Source organism: Natator depressus, chromosome 2 (genome assembly GCF_965152275.1).
Source record: "Natator depressus isolate rNatDep1 chromosome 2, rNatDep2.hap1, whole genome shotgun sequence".
Taxonomy (NCBI): Eukaryota; Metazoa; Chordata; order Testudines; family Cheloniidae; genus Natator; species Natator depressus.
The window spans coordinates 262,269,838-262,288,757 of NC_134235.1; the positions used below are offsets into that span (position 1 = coordinate 262,269,838).

Below are 18,920 nucleotides of genomic sequence, written 5' to 3' on the forward strand. Positions count from 1 at the left end.
GGAGCCTCAACCCGACACCTCCAAATGCTCCCAACCCCGGACAGGTGTCTGAGTGCCCTCTGCTGCTGAGACCTTCCCACCCTCAGTGAAAAGCAGCCTTACCTCTGCCCCGTTGAATTCTTCTAGCTGCAAACTGCCTGTTCAGGGAATTGTTTCTCCAGCCCCCTGGGCCGTCCCACGGAGCAGCCCCGCAGTTCCCATGGGTCTTAAAAGGACAGGTCTCTGGGCAGTGTCCTGGAACGCCACAAACAGAAACCCCTAAGCCCAGGCCTCACATCCCATAATCTCCCGGTTCCCCAGTCTAATGAGACTCCTGCCACTTCCAGTTGTAGTGCTCTGCTGGGCATCCAGCTTCCATTCTCTGGCTTGCCAGTCTTCCTGCAGCCAGGTGAGCCTGTTTGAGGCATGCCTCAGTTTACCAGCCTCAGTGTAGGCACACACTCTATTGCTCCTACATGGACGGCCTTCAGGTTGCTGGGGTGTTGGCAGAGGCCCCTGGCCTACCACAGTGCCACCTTTTGCTGCCCACGGTTGCTGCCCACAGCTGTATGAGAGTGGCCGGGGCTCTCTCCACTTCTTGAGTTTCCGTTTTGCGGCCTCCTGCTGCTGCTGGGGTACACAACATCTGCCGTTCTTTTTCTCCCCTTATATCAGGAACTGCTGCTGCTATTGTCGACCTCCTTCATCCTCCAGGCTGAGCAGGATACCTGCATCACCACCACATGGAAGCTGGTGGGCCAAATCACCAACCACGACATCAGACGGGGCAGAATCTGTCCCTCTCTTCAGGGATGGGTTTATTTTTAAAAACCGAAACAGTCTAATATAAATCAAACAGAGAAACTTACACGGGCTGCCTGGACCTTTTCCCAGATCCTTTCTCCGACCTATTGGTGCTGCTGTGGTTTGGAATGGGAAGGTGTGATGGGTTTCATCACAGCGGGACTGTCACCTGATGTGCTCAAATTACCTCTGGATCCATTTTGCCTACCATCCTGGGATTCCAGAACCCTACCTTGTTGAGCCAGACATGCTAGCCTGCTGCAGCACAGACACAGGGTCTGGTCCATACCCCCAAAGCTGCAGACTTTAACTAAAAACAGCTCCAGCATCCAGACACCCAGCTCCCAAGGGATCCAAACCCCAAATTTTACTCTGTATAAATCTCCATTTTACTCTGTATAACGCTTATACAGGGTAAATTAATAAATTGGTTGCCCTCTATAACACTGATAGAGAGAGATGCACAGCTGTTTGCGCCCCAGGTATTCATCACTTACTCTTGGTTTATTAAGAAACAAAAGTCATTTTATTAAGTATAAAAAGTAGGATTTAAGTGGTTTCAAGTAATAACAGACAGAACAAAGTAAGTCACCAAGCAAAATAAAGCAAAAACATGCAAGTCTAAGCCTAATACATTAAGAAACTGATTAAAGGTAATATCTCACCGTCCGAGATGTTCCAAAAAGCTTCTTTCACAGACTAGACTCCTTCTAAGTCTGGGCCCAATCCTTTCCCCGGTACAGTCCTTGTTAGTTCCAGCAGACATCTCAGGTGGCAAGCAGCGTTTCTTTCATGACTGACTGCCCCCTTTGTCCTGTTCCACCCCCATTTATAGCTTTGGCACAAGGTGGAAATCTTTTGTCTGTCTGGGTGCCCACCCTTCCTTCTAAATGGAAAAGTACCATTTTAAGATGGATTTCATTATCAGGTGACATGGTCACATGTCACTGTCGGACCCCTAGTCTCCATTCCCCATGGGCTGGCCCACACGTATATAGGGAGGCTTTCAAGTAACTAAGGCCATTTACAACTGATTGTTTCTGGAACACCCTTAATGGCCTCCACTTAAATTTGTTAGTCTCTAAGGTGCCACAAGGACTCCTTGTTGTTTTTGCTGATACAAACTAACACAGCTACCACTCTGAAACCTGTCCACTTAATATGTTTATATCAGTGATACAAGCTTATATCTTATTCTCCTAACTCCAGATATAGAAATAATACATACCAACAAATAGGATGAACACACTTAGTAGATTACAAGCTTTCTAATGACACCATACAAGGGGTATTTAGAATAAAGCATATTCCAGTTATGTCATATTCATAAGCATATTTCCATAAAGCATATGGAGTTCAATGTCAAGGAGGGTTCAGCAGGGACCTTGAGCACCTGTTGGGTCAGAGAGGAGCTCACAGTGGATGCAGCCATGATGGGGTGGTCTGGAGAGTAAAAGAGAGAAGGCTACTAGACCGTGGGCTGCTGGAGCCAGGGTTCGGCATGGGACGTCTTTAGCAGGGACAGGGGATTGAGAATGCCCCTGGGGGAGGAAGAGCGGGGCACTGGGCAGAGAGAGGAATAGAAGTGTTGCTCTATCAGATATCCATCATTGCTCAAGGGACAGAAATGGTGGAAGCCATAGGAAGGTTGTCAAGGGGGGCTGCAGCCTGCAGCCAGCCATGGTGAACCTTGGACTGGTGACTGCAAACCACCCAGGCGGTAGAATGTCAAGTAGATGGCAAGTGGGGAACCTGCTGGCAAGGCCTGCACAGTCACCCTCTGAGCTTAGAGGACGTGGGGAAGAGCTTGCAGAAGGTGATTCGTTTAGAGATTGGCTGTTCAGTTGTGCATGGACGATGGTGCCTGGGGCTTGGCAAAGGAAGCTGCAGGGAGAGACGTGTGGGCATAAGGGTGATCCTGGCACAAGTGGGGAGAGGTCAGAGAGGGTGGTAGTGCCGGAGAGAGGTCAGGAGGTGGAAAGGGCTGCGGCCTCTGTGGTGACGATTGAGGCTGAGGGGGTGGTGGACTCAGACATCTGTTTCTAACTTTTCATATCCTTTGATAGCGGAGCTGGGGCTGGAGAGGGGAGGGGCAGAGCCCCCATAGCCTCTAATGCTCTCTGAGAGTAGGGCAGTGGGTGGAGGGGGGTTGGTTTCACAGGATTCTGACCTGGCACAGCTGACCCCTCCTTGGACAAGCAGGAGGTCAAGACTGGAGTCTCTGGTGGAATGGAAGGAGTTAGAGGACAGAATGGATAAATAGGGAGGATCAGAGCTGTTAAAGGCCTTAAAAGTGAGAATAAGAAACTTCATTTTGATTCAGTGGAGGCTGGGGAGGCAATGAAGGAATTCAAAGAGACGGGTGAAGCTGTGCGCGACCAATGGGCAAGGAACTTGATTTTGCCAACTGCATTTTGTAAGGACTGGAGTAGAAAGGCCAGGGAAGAAGGAGTTGTATGCAGAGGAGAAATTATGCAGATCTTGACAAGGGTTTTATAGGTGTTGGCTGAGAGAAATGCTGGATTGTGAAAAAGTTAGCAGAAAGATTTGCAAGATTTGTAAGTGGCCTGCAGTGAGGGTGGAATCAGAGAGGACACGAAGTTACAGGCCTGAGTTTCAAAGAGAATGGTGATGTTGTCAGAAGTGATAGACACAGGGAGGGACAAGGGAGGGTATTAGAGGAAAAAGTAGGAGTTCAGTTTTAGCCATGTTAAATTTAAAGCTATGGCAACGTATCCAAGAGAAGTCAGAGAGAACTGGAGATTCGGGATTACGTGACAGGTCAGGTGTGGAAAGACAGATTTGTGAGTCACCAATGTACATCGCTAGCTGAAATTACATGAATGGATGAAAATGCTGAGGTGGAAGAGGAGTGGACCAAAGACAAAGCCCAGTGAGACTGCAGAGAAGCAGCAGAGAAATCAAAAAAGATGAAGATGGAGTTAGGGTTGCCAACTCAGTCAGACCGGACACCATTTTAGGCAATGGCGTCCGGTCCGACTGAGTTGGCAACCCTAGATGGAGTAGAGGCCCTGGAGGAGGTCATTAAAGATCCTCCTGAGAGCAGTTTCGAGAGAGTGGAGAGGGTGAAGACAAGTTGGAGAAATTTTCCAGAAAAAAATAAGATGTTTATTTTACTGTCACATTAGAATTTCAGAAACGTCAGCTCTCACAGGGAACTACCAGGAATCGCAGTTTCATATTAAGTTGTGAAGCTTCTCTCTGAGCTTCATAAAACTACTAAGGAAGCCGAACATCTCTGTGCACACACTGTCATCTACATTATGCTGTTTTCAGGGGGTGAGGTTTCCTGTTATTTTTACAACTCTTCAATTTCCTCTCCAGCTCAACTCACACACAGGCCTCTGTTTCTATTTTTATTTAGTTTTTTAAGCTTTTAATCAATATAACACTTTGATGACATTGTGGATTGTTCTATCCATGTAGCTGAGTTACTTCCAACCTAACTCCCCCACGTTCCCTGGTATCCCATCAATAACAGTCCCTCTGACTCCAGTTCCATTGTCATGATCACAGGACCTAGTTCTCATGGGGGACTTCAAGCACCCCGATATCTGCTGGGAGAGCAATACAGCAGTCCACAGACAATCAAGGAAGTTTCTGGAAAGTGTAGGGGACAATTTCCTGGTGCAAGTGTTGCAGGAACCAACTAGGGGCAGAGCTCTTCTTGACCTGCTGCTCACAAACCGGGAAGAAACAGTAGGGGAAGCAAAAGTGGATGGGAACCTGGGAGGCAGTGACCATGAGATGGTCAAGTTCAGGATCCTGACCCAAGGAAGAAAGGAGAGCAGCAGAATACAGACCCTGGGCTTCAGAAAAGCAGACTTTGCCTCCCTCAGGGAACTGATGGGCAGGATCCCCTGGGAGAATAACATGAGGGGGAAAAGAGTCCAGGAGAGCTGGCTGTATTTTAAAGAAGCCTTACTGAGGTTGCAGGAACAAACCATCCCGATGTGTAGAAAGAATAGTAAATATGGCACGCAACCAGCTTGGCTTAACAGTGAAATCCTTGCTGATCTGAAATACAAAAAGGAAGCTTACATGAAGTGGAAGTTTGGACAAATGACCAGGCAAGAGTATAAAAATATTGCTCAGGCATGCAGGAGTGAAATCAGGAAGGCCAACTCACACTTGGAATTGCAGCTAGCAAGGAATGTTAAGAGTAACAAGAAGGGTTTATTCAGATATGTTAGCAACAAGAAGAAGGTCAAGGAAAGTGTGGACCCCTTACTGAATGAGGGAGGCAACCTAGTGACAGAGGATTTAGAAAAAGCTAATGTACGCAATGCTTTTTTACCTCTGTCTTCACGAACAAGGTCAGCTCCCAGACTAATGCGCTGCATCCGAGGGTGCTAAAGGAGTTGGCGGATGTGATTGCAGAGCCATTGGCCATTACCTTTGAAAACTCGTGGTGATCGGGGGAGGTCCCAGGTGACTGGAAAAAGGCTAATGTAGTGCCCATCTTTAAAAAAGGGAAGAAGGAGGATCTGGGGAACTACAGGCCAGTCAGTCTCACCTCAGTCCCTGGAAAAATCATGGAGCAGTTCCTCAAGGAATCAATTCTGAAGCACTTAGAGGAGAGAAAAGTGATCAGGAACAGTCAGCATGGATTCACCAAGGGCAAGTCATGCCTGACTAACCTAACTGAATCATAGAATCACAGAATATCAGGGTTGGAAGGGACCTCAGGAGGTCATCTAGTCTAACCCCCTGCTCAAAGCAGGACCAATCCCCAACTAAGTCATCCCAGCCAGGGCTTTGTCAAGTCTGACCATAAAAACCTCTAAGGAAGGAGATTGCACCACCTCCCTGTGTAACACATTCCAATGTTTCACCACCCTCCTAGTGAAAAAGTTTTTCCTAATATCCTACCTAAACCTCCCCCACTGCAACTTGAGACCATTACTCCTTGTTCTGTCATCTGATACCACTGAGAAAAGTATAGATCCATCTCTTTGGAATCCCCTTTCAGGTAGTTGAAAGCAGCTATCAAATCCCCCCTCAGTCTTCTCTTCCGCAGACTAAACAATCGCAGTTCCCTCAGCCTCTCCTCATAAATCGTGTGTTCCTGTCCCCTAATAATTTTTGTTGCCCTCCGCTGGACGCTTTCCAATTTTTCCACATCCTTCTTGTAGTGTGGGGCCCAAAACTGGACACAGTACTCCAGATGAGGCCTCACCAATGTTGAATAGAGGGGAATGATCACGTCCCTCGATCTGCTGGCAATGCCCCTACTTATACAGCCCAAAATGCCATAGGCCTTCTTGGCAACAAGGGCACACTGTTGACTCATATCCAGCTTCTCGTCCACTGTAACCCCTAGGTCCTTTTCTGCAGAACTGCTGCCTAGCCATTCGGTCCCTAGTCTGTAGCAGTGCATGGGATTCTTCCGCCCTAAGTGCAGGACTCTGCACTTGTCCTTGTTGAACCTCATCAGATTTCTTTTGGCCCAATCCTCTAGTTTGTCTAGGTCCCTCTGTATCCTATCCCTACCCTCCAGTGTATCTACCTTTCCTCCCAGTTTAGTGTCATCTGCAAACTTGCTGAGGGTGCAAGCCATGCCATCCTCCCGATCATTAATGAAGATATTAAACAAAACCAGCACCAGGACTGACCCTTGGGGCACTCCACTTGATACTGGCTGCCAACTAGACCTGAAGCCATTGATCACTACCCATTGAGCCCGACGATCTAGCCAGCTTTCGATCCACCTTATAGTCCATTCATCCAGCCCAGACTTCTTTAACTTGCTGGCAAGCATACTGTGGGAGACCGTGTCAAAAGCTTTGCTAAAGTCAAGGCCTAGGTGAACTCCTTGTTAGGATATAGATATTCAGGCCTGTCTGCAAAAGCCTGTACTTTAAGAATTTAGGGGTATTCTTATCATTTGGCTAGTTCTAGAGGTATAAAAGAAAGAATCAAAATCACTGTCTGCTGGTGTAAGGGCCTTCTCTTACTGTGACTGTTTGAGGCCCTGTTCTTAGGCTAAGGCCTTTGGCTAAGCAGCAGAGGCAGCCATAGGCCAGGAAGCGAACAGTCACATCCTCACATTCCAAACTAGTCACATTGAAATAAGGTGCTATTGGGCTGTTAGGAATACAATCCTGTCCTGAATACAATCCTGTCCTGATAATTCCTATCACCTCCAGAGAAAGGGAAGTGCCTAGAAAATGTAAAAGGAGACTTAGTTTGATAGCATCCTGTCTGGCAAGAACTCACTTATCAATAGCTGGGATGTGAAATCCTCACTTCTGTATTGTTTTGTCATTAGAGTTCCAACTTTGCTATTGTTTGTCTGTATAATCTCTGTCTGGTTCTGTGATTGTTTCTGTCTGCTGTATAATTAATTTTGCTGGGTGTAATCTAATTAAGGTGGTGGGATATAATTGGTTAGCTAATCATGTTACAATATGTTAGGATTGGTTAGTTAAATTTCAGTAGAATGATTGGTTAAGGTATAGCTAAGAATATTACTATATAAATTAGGGGCAAACAGGAAGTAAGTTGGGATTCGAAAATAAGGAAAAAGGAACTTGTATTTAAGCTTGCTGGAAGTTCACCCCAATAAACATCGAATTGTTTGCACCTTCGGACTTCGGGTATTGTTGCTCTCTGTTCGTGCGAGAAGGACCAGGGAAGTGGGAGAGTGAAGGAATAAGCTCTCTAACATCTTGGTGCCGTGACTTGGATACATCGCATTGGATAGGTGAGTGGCAGCCTGTAAGTCCCCCTCCCCAGCAGTCCGCGCAGCTGCTTGGAGGGGGTATGGCGAACTCTCGTGATGGTAGTTGCGGGTTCTGGCAAGCTGGGGTAACGGATTTTTTGAACAAATGGATAAGGAAGAATCAGGGCCCATACCAGGTGCAGGGGTTCACCTGGGATGAGATTGAGAAGGAGATGGGAGAGGTTTTGGGAGACCCCAAGGGAAAGGAGTGTAGGAAAAAGGGAATGGTATTACAAGGTTTGTGTGCTGGGATGGCATACTGGGTAAAAAGGGAAGCTGATCTCCTCCAACACATTAAGGATTTGGAGGGGATTGTGGATCAGCAACGCATTTTAACAGAAAAATCTGTGTTAGCAGTAGAGGTAGCAGATTTGAAGGCACGGGATGCTGCACGGACAGAGGAGTCTTGTGAGGCAATCCGGAGAGAGAGGGATGAACTGCTGGGGAGAGTAGGAGACTTAGAGGAGGAATTGTATCATTGTAAACATGGGGGCAATGGACTTGGGGACCCCAAACAATCCACCCCACTACTGGAACTGAAGGAGACACCTCCACCACCCTACCCTGAAAAAACACTGTACCCACCACTGCCAGTGGATGTTGTAAGCCGGCGATCCACAGTTACAGCCCCTGCGAGAGAGGCTACCCGGGAGGAACTGCAGGAGGCAGGAATAGTGGCCCCGGTTGCGGGGTGGGGGGACCAGGCCCCACAGGTAGTAGAACAGGCAGAAATCCGCCCCTTGTCCCTGAAGGACCGGGAGGCAGTACTGGGCCGTTTGGGAAAGGTACCCCGCGATGATTGGGATCAGTTTGTGCTGTGGCTAGTGGAGGTGGGCAGGGAGATGGAGGCTCTAACTCGTGAGGACCAGGTGATCTTATGGCGTAGTCTTTTGGGACGAGGTACCTTGGGAATCGATGTGGCAGGAGTAGCACACCCATTTCTAATCCCCGGACGGGTGGCAAAACACTTGTTTGGGGTGTACTCTCGTACTGCGGGGATGAATAGGATGAAGCGAATCCCTGGGGAAACAGGGCGGGATACACTTAATCGCATACAGGCATGGGCACGGTGCTGGGTGAATCCCCTGGATGGTCCATGGGTGTTGCCACAGGCAGGGGCACCGGGACCTGGTGGGGGTGTGGAGCAGGGTGGGGGTGTGGAATTGCTGGAGAAATGGTTGGAGCTGAGCAATCCGCAGTTCGTGGGGCATTTAAGGTTGCAGCACCCTGAACTTGCTCCCAATCAGCTGCCCCAGTTTCTGGAACAGGCAGACGTGTGGAGGCAGATGCATCAGGGGGAAGAGCCAGTCCATGCTATTACTGCGGGGGATCAATACAAGGTGGAAAGGAGTGGGTCAGCCTGGAGAGGAGGAGGTAGAGGGAGAGTTCATGGCTTTGGGAGGGTAGTCAGGGACGAGCGGGCAGCTATAGAGCAACAGATCCAGAGACTGCAGGCTAAACTGACTACCCATGATCTTACCAGATCAGGGGGAAAGTGGTCCCGGAGGCCAAGGGACTGGGACTGCCTGAAATGCCAGACACACAATTTTGCATGGAGACAGGAATGTGTTCGGTGCCAGGACCCCCGGTCCCCCCATGAACCAGTGGGAGGGACAGAGGTGGGTGCTGCAACTTAGGGGTGCCCTGGGAGGCGTCCTGTCCATGTTCTCAGTTTAGGACGGGATGCATCTGGTCGCCCCACGCTCCAGGGGGCAATCGAAGGGAGTCCCATGAGGGATTTTTTGATAGACACTGGAGCAGCCATCAGTTTAACCACATGGGGGCAGGGGAGACCCTCAGAAGGGACTGTGACAATTGTAGGGGCAACAGGAGGGGAGACACAGTTAACCCTGAGGCGGGGACAAATCAAAGGAATCTGGGGGGAAGGGGAGATTATGTGGGGTTGTAATGAGATGCTTAATCTGTTGGGGGCAGGAGATTTACACAAACTGGGACTTGTACTGGATTTAGCCAATTGGGTGTGTTTACTGGGGCAAACGCAGGACGGTCAGGGCTATACCATTCCCATGGGGATAGCCACTATGACCATTAAAGCGGCACATGCCCTCCCACCACCCCCGGCTGGGTGGGAACACATCCCTGTGTGGGCGAAGGATAACCTGGATTGTGGTAGGGGCAGCATGGAGGTACTGATGGAGGGAGGGGACCCTCCCCCACAGAAACAGTACCCTATTCCTCGGGAGGCATTGGCAGAGGTGGGGGCAACTATTGGGGAGTTGGAACAGAGGGGACTGATTCGGGCAGTTGCATCCCCTTGCGATGCTGCTGTGTGGCCCGTGAGGAAGCCAAATGGTACCTGGCGCCTCACTGTGGATTACAGGGCACTAAATGCTCTGGCCAATTCGCCAGCCTCAGTGGTGGCAGCGTACCCTGAAATGTTGGCCTGTATTGGACCCCAATTCCGAATTTTCACTGTTTTGGACATAGCTAATGGGTTTTGGTCTCTGCCACTAGCTACCTCGTGTCAGTATAAAACTGCATTCACATGGGAGGGCAGACAATTCTGCTGGACAGTCCTACCCCATGGATATAGGGACTCCCCTGCAATTTTTCACAGATACATGAGACAGGCTCTGGAGGGGGTGGATTCAGCAAGGTGCATACAATATGTAGACGACCTGTTGCTAATGTCAGGGACAGAGGAAGAAGACAGGGAACTAACTGAGCAGGTCCTGCAAGCTTTGGCAAGAGCAGGATTGAAGGTCAATGGGAAAAAGGCTCAGATGGGACAGACAAGAGTGACCTACTTAGGAGTGGAAGTGTCTCAGATGGGAAGGGAAATCGATAAGGGACGGGTGCAACTGATCCAGTCCCTGCCACTGCCTACGGATGTTAAAAGCTTGCAAAGTTTTCTGGGTCTAACTGGATTTTGCAGGGATTTTGTGGCCAATTATGCAGAAATAGCCCAGCCTCTATTTGACCTAACCCGAGCCTCAACTTCGGAATGGTCAGAAGAGTGTACTGAGGCAGTGAGAGTGCTAAAGGAAAACCTGGCCAGTGCTCCAGTGCTGGCCTCCCCGGATGGGGAGAAATTCTTTTATCTGTATCCTTTGGTATCAGACACTACCATTGGCTGTGCATTAACACAGGAGTATGGCGCAAAGGACCGACCTGTGGCCTTTGCCTCTCGACCTTTGAGTGCTGTGGAATTGAAGTATGGATGGTGTGAAAAGGTGCTGTTGTGCTCCTACTGGGGGGTAGGGAAATTTAAATACCTTACGGGAATGCAGAAAGTAATAATCCGATCTCATCATGACCCCCTGCGGCTGTTAAACATGCACACTATCTTACAGGGACAAGTGAGTGGGCAGCGTATTGCTAAATGGTTGCTGGCTCTACAGGCAGAAAACATTAAAGCAGAGGTGTTAAAGGAACCCACAGTCTGGGTAGCTGGATTACATCTGGCTGGCACCCCACACCAATGTGAAGCCAGCCCAGGTAAAACCCAACATCAGGTGTTTCGGGCGGCTAACCCCAATCAGGTAGAAGAGGGGACACTGGTATGGTTTTTGGATGGAAGTTGTAGGTATCAAGGGGGACGGAAAACTGCAGGCTTAGTTGTTGTGGGAATCAGAGGAAATGAGACAGTCAGCACCATTGGTTTCTCACTAGAAGCAAGGTCAGCTCAGGAGGCAGAACTGGCAGCCTTGCTAACAGCTTTAAATGAAGTGGATCCCAAATTTGAGCCAGAATGTTGGGTGGTGGTAGATTCAGATTATGTATTTCGTGGTGCCACATTAATGCTGAGATGGTGGGCAGATAATCATTTCAGGGCAACAGACGGCTCCACAATCAAGCATGCTACCTGGTGGAAGCGAGTGGAGGAGCTGAGTCACTGTTTTACACGGATCAATGTGGTAAAGGTAAAGGCACACAAGAAAACAGGACCCCTAAGCAAAGGAAATAATCTGGCTGATGTAGAGGCCAGGCGGGCTGCAACAGAGGCACCCCCATGGCCCTGGGAGCCAGAAGAGAGAGTGCCTGTAGCAGTGATAACAAGAAGCGGGGTGGAGACAGACCGGGGAGGGCGAATTCGAGAGTTGCAGGAATCTGACCCAGGACTGGAAGGCATCATGAAACTTGGGGACAGGCATGTGCCAAAGGTGGAACTAATGGAAGGGATTTGGTGTGTCTTAACAATTGAGGGACCGGTAATGTTGTGCCCTCAGGGAAGTCGGACGGCTTTCTTAAGCTGGGTGCATGGAAGCTTGGCAGGGGGACACCCCGGGTTTGAGGAGGCACTGGGAACTTTAAAAAGGTTGTGCTGGTGGCCAGGAATGGCAGCTGATTTAAAATCACATCTGGAACGTTGTTTGGACTGTGCCAGGCACAGCCCACCTCACAAGGTGCTAAGGGGAGAATTAATGAGACAAACCCCAAGGGGACCATGGGAAAGAATACAGATTGATTACACAGGACCCTTACCACCAGATCACAGGAAAAACCGATTCATGTTGGTGGTAGTGGATGCTTTCAGCCGGTGGGTGGAAGCTTTCCCCACAAAGTATCAAACTGCCCGGGTAACTGCTGCAATACTGGTAAATGAGGTATTCACTCGCTGGGGGGTCCCAAAGGTGATTGACTCAGACCAAAGAGCTGCTTTTCGGTCAGATCTGTTAGGGGAGCTATCAGCCCTCACTGGAATCACACAGTTGTTCCATATTGCTTATCACCCCCAGGCTGCGGGGCAGGTGGAACGCATGAACCGCACCATTAAAAGTGAGCTAAGAAAGGGAGTGGAAATCGGAGGAAAAAACTGGTCACAGTTACTGCCCTTTGTCTTAATGAGAATAAGGGCCCGAGAATCAAAGGGCACAGGATTTTCTCCATATGAAGCTCTCATGGGAAGGCCTATGGAGCGGTGGGAAAATCTACTTACCCCAGTACCTGGGGAAGTCACTACACACGGCTTAACACAAGAATGGATTTTAACTTTAATCGAACATGTAAAACAGGTACAGCAGGCGGTGGCCTGGCGAGACGAGCAAGGAGCAGCAAGAGTCAAAGCATGGTGTGACCTGCTTGGGGAGCGTTATCTACCCATGGTGGGAGATCTTGTGATGTACAAGATTCCAGGTCAACACCATCCATTCCCAGCTCCTAAATGGAAGGGCCCCTATCTTGTCCTTGACCAATTAGGGCCCAGCCTGCTATTACTGGGTACAGAGAATGGTGGACGGGAGTGGGTTCACTGCACGCAAATAAAAAGGTACAAACAGGGGATTGGGAAAGGGGACGTGTAAATTTTGTTATGTGTGTATTACAGGTTAATTCAAAAAGGAGAAAAGGATGAAAATTCCCTGGCCCTGGATGGAACAATTACTAGTGCTAATCACAATTGTCACATTTACAAATTCTATTCAGATCCCACGATGTGAAGTGTCAAAAGGAGGAAACACATGGACGGCTACACATGCAACCGGTGGTAATAAAGCTAATGAAGACTATGAGAATCTCCCCATAGAAAGCTGTACCACTGATACTCCAACAGGAATTTGGCAGTGTCGGTAGATGGTTTATGGATTAGATGGGGGAATCCCAACCAGGTGGAGAATATCAAATTTATCAGGAAATATCGCATGGTACTCCCTGGGTGCTGCCATGATTAACGATAGTGGAAAACACAGTTACCCAGCTATGTGGTTTGTTACAGAGGGTCCAAAGAATATAACCCTCTGGTCCCCTGGAGCAAATGAACCCTCTTGGGAAAATAGGGCCCCACATTTAGGGTGTGATGTTACCATATGTAACCACAATGGTACTTCCATGGAAGATAATCCCCGAGGGTGTGATTGTTATGTACATATTACATTAGGCGTAAAATCCCCTTTGGGACGCTGGGTGTACGATGAGTTAACCATTTTACAGAATGTAACCCTACAGGTGATATGGATGCCAAGTTGGAAGAATCCAAATTTAAAGTGGCCACAGCCTGGAGCCAAGAATATTCCCCAAAGAGCAAATGTATGGGAGCCATTGTGGGAGCAGGTGCAGCCAGCACTTTTTAATGTGTCCTTTCACTCTATTACATGGGTGGTACGCCCCAGGGAATGGTGGGTGGACCAAATCCATCCTAATTGTAGTATGTGCATAAAAGGATTGAAACAACAATTCAATGCATGGGTGAGGGGACACACCTGGAATCGTCGTCGGAAAAGGGGATTGTGGGCAGCTGGGAACACTATGCTGGGTGCATGGAATCTGGGGGACGAGTGGGTAACCAAACAATTAGTAAGCCAAAATGTGAAATTTCAACAACAAATTAATGAATTAATGGCACAGCATCTATCAGCAGTTGCCACAGGGTGGAGGACAGCAGTAGAGGTAAACTTGCAGTTAACTCATTGGGCAGGGGACCTGGTGACATGGGTAGAGGATGGCTTCAGAAGACTAACATGGGGAGAAGTGTGCGTAGGTATTCAAAATGCTCAGTTAATAATGTTAATGGATATTATGAGAGATGCTTGGTCAGAACAATGGCCTTCAGTATTAAATCGGGAGGCTAGCCCATATCTATCCACAATTGCAAAAACATACCCATCTACCTGGAAAATAACATCCCCGACCTGTGGGGACAGTTCTTGTGTAATTGTTACTATGATACCATGGGAAGGAAATGCAAATAAGGTGGTTCCCTTGAACCCTATGGGAGTAAGTAGGGAAGGGGGAGCACGTTGGGAGCCACTAGGGAATAGGTGGGGGGGATGGAATGGGGTAAACTGGACTGTCATCACATTAAGCAGTTGTATATCCAGAGGAGGAATATGGATGTGCCCCTCTCCTATGACTATGGAGGAGCAGGATCAATGGCCTATTGCAAAGGGGGGGCATTTAGGGGTAATGTATATGGGGTACGGTGTATTCTGTTGGGAATGTATCCAATCCTGCAATATAACACTGGGAGGCAAAATCCTTCCAGTGTATGACAAAATTATGAGCTTCTATACACTGCCACCTGGACTATGGTGCACCAATGGATCAGTGGACTTAATTGTTGTAAACAATCGAACCAGTACCTACTACCCCATACCGTACCAAGTAGTTGAATTGGTTTGGACAATACCAAATTTCACTGTGGATATTCAATGGACACACAATATGGACAAAAGTACACAAAGATTACAAGAGCAACTTGCTGCAAGCGCCAACAGTTGGACACACTTACAATCCACACTACAGGATGGCGCTGACAAAATTTTAACCTTATCAAAGGAGGAGAAGCAGTGTTTTTGGTGGTGGCCAGGATGTTGGACCATACTGCAGTGGTCAGGACTCTCGGTATTGCTGTGGATTATCATAGCAGAACTATATGTGTGTTACATTGCATATGGAAACGATCAAGGGGGGCACAACCCCCTAGAGAACAGCCACTAATTATAACCTATAAGTAATGTAGTAAGCCCCCCCAAGTGTACTAGACAACCCGGACCCAACCTTCTCGGGCCCACTATACTGGGAAGTCTGGAACACTAATTGGAATAGGTGTGGTATGCCCGTACGAGAGAAGGTGCAGGGCATGGTACTACACAAGGGGCAGTGGGACAGATGGAGCATCGACACCTTCCACCTTGATGCCTGGCCCTATCAGGAAATGTGTCGCCATATGTCCTATGCTTTTCCAGGGATACCTGGGCAGGAGGATCCCAAAAGAAAAAGAAAAAAAAGGGGTGGAGTGTTAGGATATAGATATTCAGGCCTGTCTGCAAAAGCCTGTACTTTAAGAATTTAGGGGTATTCTTATCATTTGGCTAGTTCTAGAGGTATAAAAGAAAGAATCAAAATCACTGTCTGCTGGTGTAAGGGCCTTCTCTTACTGTGACTGTTTGAGGCCCTGTTCTTAGGCTAAGGCCTTTGGCTAAGCAGCAGAGGCAGCCATAGGCCAGGAAGCGAACAGTCACATCCTCACATTCCAAACTAGTCACATTGAAAGAAGGTGCTATTGGGCTGTTAGGAATACAATCCTGTCCTGAATACAATCCTGTCCTGATAATTCCTATCACCTCCAGAGAAAGGGAAGTGCCTAGAAAATGTAAAAGGAGACTTAGTTTGATAGCATCCTGTCTGGCAAGAACTCACTTATCAATAGCTGGGATGTGAAATCCTCACTTCTGTATTGTTTTGTCATTAGAGTTCCAACTTTGCTATTGTTTGTCTGTATAATCTCTGTCTGGTTCTGTGATTGTTTCTGTCTGCTGTATAATTAATTTTGCTGGGTGTAATCTAATTAAGGTGGTGGGATATAATTGGTTAGCTAATCATGTTACAATATGTTAGGATTGGTTAGTTAAATTTCAGTAGAATGATTGGTTAAGGTATAGCTAAGAATATTACTATATAAATTAGGGGCAAACAGGAAGTAAGTTGGGATTCGAAAATAAGGAAAAAGGAACTTGTATTTAAGCTTGCTGGAAGTTCACCCCAATAAACATCGAATTGTTTGCACCTTCGGACTTCGGGTATTGTTGCTCTCTGTTCGTGCGAGAAGGACCAGGGAAGTGGGAGAGTGAAGGAATAAGCTCTCTAACACTCCTGATGTCCCTTCCAACCCTGATATGCTGTGATTCAATGATACACTAATTATTAACAGTGTTACCATTGTCATCTAGTAATGGGCCTATGCCATTGCCAAGATCTGTGAGAGTGATGGGTCGTCCTTCAGGCTAGGTTGTAGATCCTTGATGATGCGTTGGAGAGGTTTTAGTTAAGGGCTGAAGGTGATGGCTAGTGGTGTTCTGTTATTTTCTTTGTTGGGCCTGTCCTGTAGTAGGTGACTTCTGGGTATTCTTCTGGCTCTGTCAATCTGTTTCTTCACTTCAGCAGGTGGGTAGTGTAGTTGTAAGAACGCTTGACAGAGATCTCGTAGGTGTTTGTCTCTGTCTGAGGGGTTGGAGCAAGTGTGGTTGTACCGTAGAGCTTGGCTGTAGACAATGGATCATGTGGTGTGGTCTGGATGAAAGCTGGAGGCATGTAGGTAAGTATAGTGGTCAGTAGGTTTCTGGTATAGGGTGATGTTTATGTGACCATCGCTTATTAGCACCGTAGTGTCCAGGAAATGGATCTCTTGTGTGAACTGGTCCAGGCTGAGGTTGATGGTGGGATGGAAATTGTTGAAATCATGGTGGAATTCCTCAAGGGCTTCTTTTCCATGGGTCCAGATGATGAAGATATCATCAAAATACTATATATATATATACTTACTTTGGGGGACAGGCCAGTCCTTGCTTACAGACAGCCCCCCAACCTGAAGCAAATACTCACCAGCAACCACACACCACACAACAAAAACACTAACTCAGGGACCTATCCTTGCAACAAAGCCTGATGCCAACTTTGTCCACATATCTGTTCAGGGGACACCATCATATAATCACCTCAGCCACACTATCAGAGACTCGTTCACCTGCACATCTACCAATGTGATCTATGCCATCATGTGCCAGCAATGCCCCTCTGCTATGTACATTGGCCAAACCGGACAGTCTCTACGTATAAGAATAAATGGACACAAATCAGACACCAAGAATTATAACATTCAAAAACCAGTCGGAGAACACTTCAATCTCTCTGGTCACTCGATTACAGACCTAAAAGTCGCAATATTATAGCAAAAAAACTTCAAAAACAGACTCCAACAAGAGACTGCTGAATTGGAATTAATTTGCAAACTTGACACAATTAACTTAGGCTTGAATAGAGACTGGGAGTGGATGTGTCATTACAGAAAGTAAAACTATTTCCCCATGTTTATCCCCCCCCCCCCGCCCCGTTCCTCTCACATTCTTATCAACTGCTGGAAATGGCCCACCTTAATTATCACTGTTAGGGGGCTTATTCCTTCACCCACTTACTTCCCTGGTCCTTCTCGCATGAACAGAGAGCAACAATACCCGAAGTCCAAAGGTGGAAACAATTCGATGTTTATTGGGGTGAACTTCCAGCAAGCATGATTCCAGTTTCCTTCCTTAGTGTCCCCCTTCCCAGCTCTGACACCACAGAACCTTACACCTGTGTCCCTGTTCCCATTTCCCTCTTTAGCAAAACACAATTCCAATTTCCCCACCCCCATTCCCTGATCCCATTTTCCCCACACACACCCACACACCCCCTGATTGACTGCAGACTATATAGTAAAACTTGAGTTCTGCTTAGCTATATCTTAACCAATCATTTTCCTGAAATTTAACTAACCAATCCTAACATATTGTAACATGATTAGCTAACCAATTATATCTCACCACCTTAATTAGTTTACACCCAGCAAAATTAATTATACAGCAGACAGGAACAGTCACAGAACCAGACAGAGATGATACAGACAAACAAGAGCAAAGTGGGAACTATAATGACAAAACGATACAGAAGTGGGGATTTCACATCCCAGCTATTGATAAGTGAGTTCTTGCCAGACAGGATGCTACCAAACTAAGTTTCCTTTTACATCTTCTAGGCATTTCCCTTTCTCTGGAGGTGATAGGCACTATCAGGACAGGATTGAATTCCTAACAGCCCAATAGCACCTTCTTTCAATGTGACTAGTTTGGGATGTGAGGAAGTGACCGGTCGCTTCCCAGCTTATGGCAGCATCTGCTGCTTAGCCAAAGGCCTTAGCCTAAGCACAGGGTCTCAGACTGTCACAGTAAGAGAAGGCCCTTACACTGGCAGACAGTGATTTTGATTCTTTCTTTTATACCTCTAGAACTAGCCAAGTGATAAGAATATGCCTAAATTCTTAGAGTATAGGCCTTTACAGACAGGCCTGAATATCTATATCCTAACAATCACTACAAAAGATTTGTTTTTCTCTCCTGCTAGGAATAGCTCACCTTACCTGATCACTCTCGTTACAGTGTGTATGGTAACACCCATTGTTTCCTGTTCTCTGTGTATATAAATCTCCCCACTGTATTTTCCACTACATGCTTGCGGTGAAGTGAGCTGTAGCTCACGAAAGCTTATGCTTAAATAAATTTGTTAGTCTCTAAGGTGCCACAAGTCCTCCTTTTCTTTTTGCGGATACAGACTAACACGACTGCTACTCTGATACCTTAGAAGACACCTTTTGCATAAAACATATTCCAGTTACATTATATTCACATTCATAATCATATTTTCATAAAGCATATGGAGTGCAACATCACAAGGTCATATCCATACAGCACTGGCACTGTTCATATATTTGGTTTGTAGCAGCAACGTTACAGGCTGCTGGTTTCTGGTAACTGCCAAAACATTGGAAAGTTCTCAGTCCATAGTCCAAAATGATCCTTTTAGTTGTAAATCTACAGTCTGGAGAATGAGAATGGGAAAGAGGCAACATGGATATGTTTCAAAGGTCTTTTATATCCTCTCCCATATGCTTGGAATTTTACTG

The 18,920-nt window shown here is 47.2% G+C and overlaps 1 protein-coding gene across 1 annotated transcript in view; it reads left to right on the forward strand.

Moving 5' to 3' along the window:
- LOC141981946 (cytolytic toxin-alpha-like) overlaps positions 1–18,920 on the forward strand; it is a 42,134-nt gene that overhangs the window by 16,429 nt on the left and 6,785 nt on the right. The window contains exon 2 of the mRNA XM_074943563.1: positions 327–388. Within this exon, the coding sequence (XP_074799664.1) occupies positions 327–388 (62 nt within the window). The remainder of the gene's footprint in view (positions 1–326; positions 389–18,920) is intronic.